Genomic DNA, 8,113 nt, shown 5'->3' with positions numbered 1-8,113 from the left:
GAATAATTGAGGTAGAAGTTGGAAAACTTATACTTGAATGAATAGCAAATAATCAAAGATATACTTATACGAAAGTAATATCTTTATTTGAATAATCAAAAATAAGTTTGATTATCGACACCTTATTCTTTAATACAATAAAGAATATTATTAAGTAATAAACGGAGTCATAATACCTCGAATGAATACTATAATTAATATTCATGAAATAAAGGAGTCATACATCCTCAAATGAATATCCAATTAATAATCATTAATAATATAAACTGAGTCATAAGCCCTCGAATGAATATTCAAATAATATTCAATAATAAAATAAAGTTAAAGTTATCGAATAAACCTTATTCGATTAATAGTTTGAAAACTATAACCATATATATATAAAATATATATATTATCCTCGGGAACATCGACTCCCGGTTTAAAATATGTTTTCACCTTTGGGTCCCTATACTAAGGGTATATGCAAATTACCGCTATCCTCTAGCATAGGTATTATCAACTGAATCAACAGATATATATGGAAAGAATACGAAACAGGCATGCATATATATATATATATACCATAGCAGCATGCTTCAATATATTGCAACATTTGCTAATTAACCAACATGCATCTATCGCAAGATAATGCATATACATATATACATCACAACAACAGTTATAACGGGTAGAAAACTTGCCTGAGTGACTGGGGGTTACGAATGGCTCGGGACGAGTCTGGTAACCTATAAGCAACAAGTAAGTTGGAATTAAACCAAAGTCACTTGTAAATCTATACTCTAGCCAACTCAGACTCTAACGCTCGTTTTGCGCTTACTGATTCTCTTAAGTCACTCGAGTACCCTCGGCTCCACCATTTTTAATAATTTAACCTTTACGAGTTTTAAGGCGATTCCTTCGCGAGTGTCTTAGCAACTGCCTAACACACTTACCATAAATGTTTCATACATTAATTAACCCTTTTTGGTCTTTAACCTATGTTTCAAAGTAAGGCGAGGGGAAAAGTTTCGTTCGCGAAACGCCGTTACTTGAAACGGTCGTTTCTCCTAAACCGTGCATCGGAATCGAACGAACTACATATCAAAACGAAGCTCGTAACACGAGCTATCTAGACATGGCAATGGTCATAATCTAGCAGGGGGTTCTCGGGTCCTAATGTTATGCACAAAAACAGTCTAAAGAAAATCGGACGTTACGACGGCTATGTTTACGCGATTTCCCAATTTAAAACCATTCAAAACCAACCCAATTCAACCTCAAATCCAACATACAACCAACATCCATCCTTATCACATCATAACAACCCCAACCAATTCAATTTTAACATTCATACTTATGCCTAAGCTTGAATTTAACTATACTACATTCTTTTAACCAAAACAACAAGATTTACCATTCCATTTCAATACCATTTCAATCCTAAACTCTAAATCACAAACATTAAGCTACAATATCACCCTACTAATCAAAATCATCTTATAATACATAGGAATCTAGGGTTTGGAGATGATATACCTTCCTTGAAGTGGTGGGAGGAGCTAGGAAGCCTTAAGAAGCTTTGAGAAGTCTTAGGAATGCTTGGATCTTCAAGGAAAACAAGAAAAATTTCAAGTTAAAAACTTGAAAACACTATTCATTGTCTTCTTCTTTGATTAAATGAAGAAGATTGAGAAGGAATTGATAGCTTAAACTCATGATATAGCCCTAACTAAGCATAAAGATGATTAGGGAATTAACTCACCAATTTAGGAGGCTTGGATCTTGAGTTTTGAATTTCTTGCCCTTTTGCAATAGTAAAAGCCGAGAGCATGAAGAACAATGCCTTGGTTTCTTTTTGATTTTGATGAAAAATGATTTTCTTGGCTTGGTTGGTTTGATTTTTGTGTTTGTTTTAGTAAATTACCTAGTTGCCCTTGATTTTGTGTGGTTAAAAAGCCACCACATCTCCTTCCTTCCCATATCATGCTTGTGTTATCCTCATGATGTCATCCTCCCCTCCTTGTCCTCTTCTCATTGGTTGGGTGACATCATCCTCTCTAATCCCTTTGATTAACTTCCTAATTGTTTTCCTAATGACCGCTGATCTGTTATACGGTTCGCTTAACTTTCGTTTTCGTTTATCGTTTGAAGGATCATACCCGGGATCTTATTACTTAGGTTCCCTTAACCTTTCTAAATACATTATTTTCCTTTTTATGATCCTTTTTTATAATCCTTTAATTTAAATCCTTCGTATCCTGTTACCTTATACTCAATTCTCTCCGTATCTAGTATATTTCCGGGAAAAATCAAAGTGTTCGGAATTGGATTCTGACGATCTTTACATACACTCATATATCATATAGAGTACTGATAAAATCTCAGAATATCCATAACAGAACCCCTACATAGTGTGGCATGAAAAGTTTCCTCATTCAGCTAAAACACTATTCACAAGGGTTACAAAAAGTTTAAAATTTTGGGGGTTATTACATATATCAAGGGAGATCGAACAAAACACATCTTACCAAAATTCTTCTACACTCACGAATTACAAGAGAATGGAGATATTGAGGTACAACAAATTCGATAATATGATAATCTGGCGGATATACTTACAAAGTCACTACCGACATCAACATTTGAAAAGTTATGAAATAACATCGGAATGCGAAGATTGAAGAAAATATTACATCAAGATGTCAATATGTGAGATATTTTATTCAGGGGAGACTATACTCTTTTTCCTTCGTCAAGGTTTTTATCCCACCGGGTTTTTCCTTGCAAGGTTTTAACGAGGCAGTCAATTTTTGAGATACTCACATTTGACAATCAAGGAGGGAGTGTTATACTAATGATTGTCAAATCTTATTAAGAAAGACTCGGAATACTTACTAAAAAAGACTCGTGATACTTATCAAGAAAGATTTAATTTAATATTGGAAACTTGTCACGAAAATCAAGATTTTGTTAATCTTACTAAGAAAACTTACCTATTAAGTTTTCTTAATATAGTTGATAAAACTCTAATATAAATAGAAGTTTTACCTAGTCATTTGTACTATACAATCACAGAATAAGTAATAATACTTTTGAGATCATTTTCTTTCCTTCTCCATTTTATACTCTATAGTTTATAATTTATTTATAACACTATTCAAATTTTTTAAAGAAAAGAGAGAAAAAGATATGAGAAAAAGAGGGTGAAAAAGGTGGGAAATACATATATAATTAATGCAAATAAGATAAGGAATGGTTATACATTCATTATCTTTAAAAGGAAGCAAAAGTGGATTTTAAAATTTTACATTGGATTCTGTTGTAGTGCTATTTTTTGATTCGATACTTAAAATTTTGTAAGGATCCATTATAAGGTTGCTATTACCCTGCCATATACACATTACATTTAAAAGAGCCAGCCATAAAATTCCAAACTTCATTGATTTCTCTGTTTCATCAAGACTACTTGACGGAAAAACTTTTATCGAATCAGTTGTATCAGTTTCTTCTTCCTTGCTAAAACATCACAAACCAGAACATAATAGCACTACTGGTTCTATGCTATCAAGTTCTACTTCAAGGAAGCAATCCAAGAAGCTTGTTTTCAACTCAGAATGGGGACCAAGCTTCACATGAAACGCCAAAAGCAAATTACATTTTAATATGTATCAGTGTATATATTGAATATGTTTGAACAGATAGAGACTATGCCACAGGAGAGCAGCAGGGAGGAGCTACCGCAAAGGGCGAAGAAATCAAGTTCCAAGAATTTACAGGGATGCAATATTTATGAAAAAACGGTAAGTAGTAAGATATCATAACTAATACTCCTAAGAATTGCAGAATAGTCCTAAGAATTGCAGAATAGTCCTAAGAATTGCAGAATCAACAGATAATTAGTTGGTTATAATATTACAAGTGTTCAACATCAGATACAGATGATTAAGCTGAAGGTGATCTGCACAGGTGTGCGGTGCATCGTACCACAAGATTAAATTACATGTTTAATAAAATAAGGATTCAAATATACCAAAAGAAATACATTTTTTTGGGGTTTAAAAGATCCCCAGAAGACATGATTTGCCTTTTTCTTGCAACCATGATATATTAAGCTCTAACAGTAGTCTCGATTGCAACTTGTCCAGAGTATCGAACACTGTCTGCCTTCTCAAGCTCTTCCCAAAGCTCTGGCAATGCTTCTCTAATGTTATGGATACTCTCCAATGCATAATCTACACCTGTACTGCGGTGAGAAGAACCGATCTACACCCACGAAAGAGAATAGTGAGGAACATGTATGGGTTAATGTAATGTACATAAAGCTGCTGCTTCAATTAAAGGGCATAGCACAACTTACCAACACAGTGTGGAGGTTCATGCATTTTGCAGTTTGCAAATTACGTAGACTGTCATCAAAGAACAACTAAAATTGAAAAAAATAATAATCAAAGATTAGATAACTATGCAAAGGAAATAAGTAGATATGTACAACTAAATACATAAGTAATTATGAACAGAAGAGAAGAGAATGAAACATAAAAATCAATACCACAAGGTTAAGTATTATCAACACAACAACAATGCCACTTGTGAGTTCAAGGATTTGTTTAATTATCTTACTGTTTTCTTGGGGTTAATATCAGCTATCTTGAAAGCTTCTTCAAATGCATTTTCAAATGGTTTGCAGACGACTGGAGACTTGGGTAGTGGTGGATCAACACTAGCATCAGAGTCCATACCACTACCAACATTTGATTCTTGGTTTTCTCCGCCATCAGAGATGTTACTTTCATGGGTAGGATTTAAAGACTCAAAGGTGACAATCCTTTCGAAACAGTCCTCTATTCCAAGTATTTCAAGTATAGTAGCAACATGGGCATCATTTGCATTTGAGAATATCTGCACAGACATTGACATAGTCAGATGAAAAGATTCATACTTTAGTCATGCCATTTTTTGTTAAGGAAGAAAACCTACAACTTTCCGAATAGGCAGGCTATGTAAAAGATTCCTAAGAACTGGATCAGGCCTTAACTTCTCCTCATACGGTAGTCTTCCATGTACATAACTGTAAACAAACATAAGATTCAGTTTTCTGTCCACTTACAAAAAAGATATGATCTATTTAGTGATGAGTAAGCAGGAAATGTACCAGTGGTAATCATCATAATCAAAATCATAACCGATAGCCTGATGGTAAAAGACAAAGGATTCATCAAAATTGTATTAAGTTTGTTTTATTTCATTCCCAGAAGTATAGATAGATATTCTCATATTCATTCATGATGTTAAATCATACCCGGAGACCAGCCATTGTTGTTCCATAGTCCTTGTATAGTTGAACACACATTTCAGGAACTTTACTCTCCTCTATCTTTAGCTTCTGGATCATATATTCTATTGAAGGCATTTATATGAAGCCCATCCTAAATATAATTGCACAAATTAGAAACACACGAGAATTTTATCAAGTTAAGCAAACCTGTAATATTTTTGGTGCATTGGAGTGACAATCCAGATCTGTACGGATACAAAGTATCATCGACATCTAATTATGAAATAGGATCATATAAGTATATAAGGTTTAATAATCGAATTAAAGAAACACAAGCGAACTAAAAGTTAAATTAACAACTCTCACCGAAGAGAAGGCATTCATATTTCGAATTTGAATACTGCTGGTACTCATTTTCATATTCCATCGTGATCTACAAATCTTTAACTGAAATACAATAACATAAGAAATTTATTCAGTAAGACATTCAAAGAGGGAAAAAATAAGTAAAAACACAACTTTTCTGTAGTAAAACTGAAACTAACATTATCCTATAAATTCCATCACAAAGTTCAATGCATCCTAGGAGTCCGTTTGAATCGTGTGATTTGAACTCAGACCACAAGAAATTAGGGAATGAGAATGTACAACACAAATATATTTTCAAATTCCAATATCCAAACACCCCTTTATATCTATCAATCTATAATTACACTCGGGTTCAAGTGAAAATCGGAGAACCATGGTAACTTTCGAAAACATTGTTAACATTATACTATAATAAACATTAAAAGAAAATTTAATAATATCCCCTATTATTAGTCACAAAGTTCAATGCATTCCAGATCCATATACATCGATTTCAAATGAAAATAGGAGAACCGTGGTCAGTTTCCAGAACATAGTTGTATAAATTTTTATAAAGTGCCTGTACAATGTTTTACACAACGAACTAACCTACCACGAAATCGAAACCGAAAAAAGAAATTACAGTGTAAACGTGGTTTGTTTAGTACACTGTACATAAAATTAATCTAAGCATCCAAAACATGATCCTAAAATGCACATACATACATACATGCCAACAATTTCAAAGCATTAGCAACCAATACATAAAATTATAAAAGTGAATGTAATAGAGAAGATAAACCTTAATAACAAAACGAGGGAGAGATGAAACAACAACAAAAGCAACACACACGTGTATATTAAACAGACGAATGCATGAGGTTTTTGTGTAAATATACATACATAAATAAATATGCATAAGAAAACATACCCAGATCCAGGGGAGAGGAGACTGATGGCAGAAAATGTGTTAACCGCAGAGAAATGGGGAAAAAGCAAAAGGAAACTGAATGCAGAAAGTCCGTGTTTCTTAAATAGGCCGCAAATTAAGTCATCACTGTTCTTTTTTATTATTTGATTTAATTTCCTATTTTATGGTGAAATAAATAATTAGTTATTGTGAATTTTCTTTATTTTATTTTATTAGAAAAAGCCTTAATCGTGTCGGCGTTCTTATTTGCCGCGTATCTCAACAGATATCATTTTTTGTGGTCAAGCTTTTCTGATTCTTTCTCTAGTGTTCTGATCGCATATGCACACGTCAAATTTTTTTCATAAATAAATTGTCCAAAGAATCTTTTTATGCCTCATTTGCAAGTATATCCATTGTATTCTTAAAATTATTTTTAAAAATGATATTTAATTATCTAATGTTTTTTATTGATGGTAATATGTAATATTAATTGTAGTATTTATTATATTTGAGTTAAAATTCTATGGAGCTTACCTTTTTATTGGAGTTTTCGGAGTCACTCTGTATTCTGCTAACAAAATATTTTGTAAAATGTACTATCTTGCAAAACATATTTAGCAAATATCATTATTTCACAATAAAATTATGCAAATCTCATATATATGTTATGTAATATGAACATTAATGTGCCGCAAATTAAGCATATTTTATAAAATAATATATTTAGCAATGTTATACTTGTAAAATGTATGCAATTTGCAATATTTTTAATAAAATAGTGATTTTGTAAAATATCATTAGAAAATTAATATATTTTTAATATTTTAATTATATTTTATTTGTAAAACATATATAGAATAAGAGTAATTGGCAGTTTGTAACCCACTTTTATTTTCATTTTTGCGATTTGGGTCTAGATTATTTTCTCTGTCAACATGCACCCCATAAAATTAATTTCGCTTCTATTTGCACTCCACTAACGACTTTCCATCCAAGATGACCGTTAACTTTAACGGAAGCGGGGGTATTTCAGTAAATTACTAATTAAAACATAAGAAAATAAGAGTAATTGGCACTTTGTAACCCATTTCTTTGGGCGTTTTTTCAATTCGGGTCTATATTATGTTTCCTTGCAAGTTGCACCTTAAACTTTGAATTTCGCTTTATTTTGCACCCCTTGAACGTTTTTAACTTTTATATCATGAGTAAAATCGGATATTTAGGGTCTCCAAGAACAAATCGCCGAATCCTTAGATTTCCCAGTCCAAACCAACAAATAAATACATGAATCGGTTGCAAATAACAAGCAAAAGATATCTGTAATATCGAATTTAATAAAAAATTCCCGGAAATTAAACTCCTAATTCGGAAAAAGAATCCTAGAATCGAGTTTAATTTTTATTTTAGCGGATACGGATCGGCATATTAAATATTCGATCCAGGATTCGATCCAATAAAAAAATCCAATTATAAATGGAGCGAATATTTAATAGGCCGATCCATATTCGCTAAAATAAAAAATTAAACTCCATATATGATTCTTATTTCGAATTGGGGGTTTGATTTTCGGGCATTTTTCACGAAATTTGATATTA

At 32.3% G+C, this 8,113-nt stretch overlaps 1 protein-coding gene across 2 annotated transcripts; it reads right to left on the bottom strand.

The window, feature by feature from the left end:
* Positions 1–3,859: 3,859 nt before the first annotated feature.
* LOC141698626 (uncharacterized protein C24B11.05-like) lies at positions 3,860–6,676 on the bottom strand. Of its 2 annotated transcripts, XM_074503396.1 has the most exons (9): positions 6,537–6,676; positions 5,624–5,704; positions 5,465–5,530; positions 5,282–5,379; positions 5,135–5,172; positions 4,960–5,050; positions 4,603–4,881; positions 4,340–4,405; positions 3,860–4,245 (listed from the first exon to the last, which is right to left on the bottom strand). In XM_074503396.1, the coding sequence occupies exons 2-9, from the start codon at positions 5,682–5,684 to the stop codon at positions 4,090–4,092; spliced, it is 855 nt and encodes a 284-aa protein (XP_074359497.1). In that variant the 5' UTR covers positions 5,685–5,704; positions 6,537–6,676; the 3' UTR covers positions 3,860–4,089. The 2 variants fall into 2 exon arrangements, with proteins under 2 accessions (XP_074359497.1, XP_074359498.1); XM_074503397.1 differs by lacking the exon at positions 5,465–5,530 and having other exon boundaries at positions 5,282–5,408; positions 6,537–6,585.
* Between the last annotated feature and the right edge of the window lie 1,437 nt (positions 6,677–8,113).

Source organism: Apium graveolens, chromosome 11, assembly GCF_009905375.1.
Source record: "Apium graveolens cultivar Ventura chromosome 11, ASM990537v1, whole genome shotgun sequence".
Taxonomy (NCBI): Eukaryota; Viridiplantae; Streptophyta; class Magnoliopsida; order Apiales; family Apiaceae; genus Apium; species Apium graveolens.
The sequence above is the reverse complement of the archived record's forward strand: the minus strand, read 5'-3'. Positions and strand labels throughout refer to the sequence as shown.

Coding starts and splice junctions, on each gene's coding strand:
- LOC141698626 (XM_074503396.1), bottom strand. CDS start 5,684: ATGGAATATGAAAATGAGTACCAGCAGTATTCAAATTCGAAATATGAA. Junction 4,882..4,959: donor GCCTGCCTATTCGGAAAGTT/GTAGGTTTTCTT, acceptor ATGTCTGTGCAG/ATATTCTCAAATGCAAATGA. Junction 4,406..4,602: donor ATATTAACCCCAAGAAAACA/GTAAGATAATTA, acceptor TTTCAATTTTAG/TTGTTCTTTGATGACAGTCT.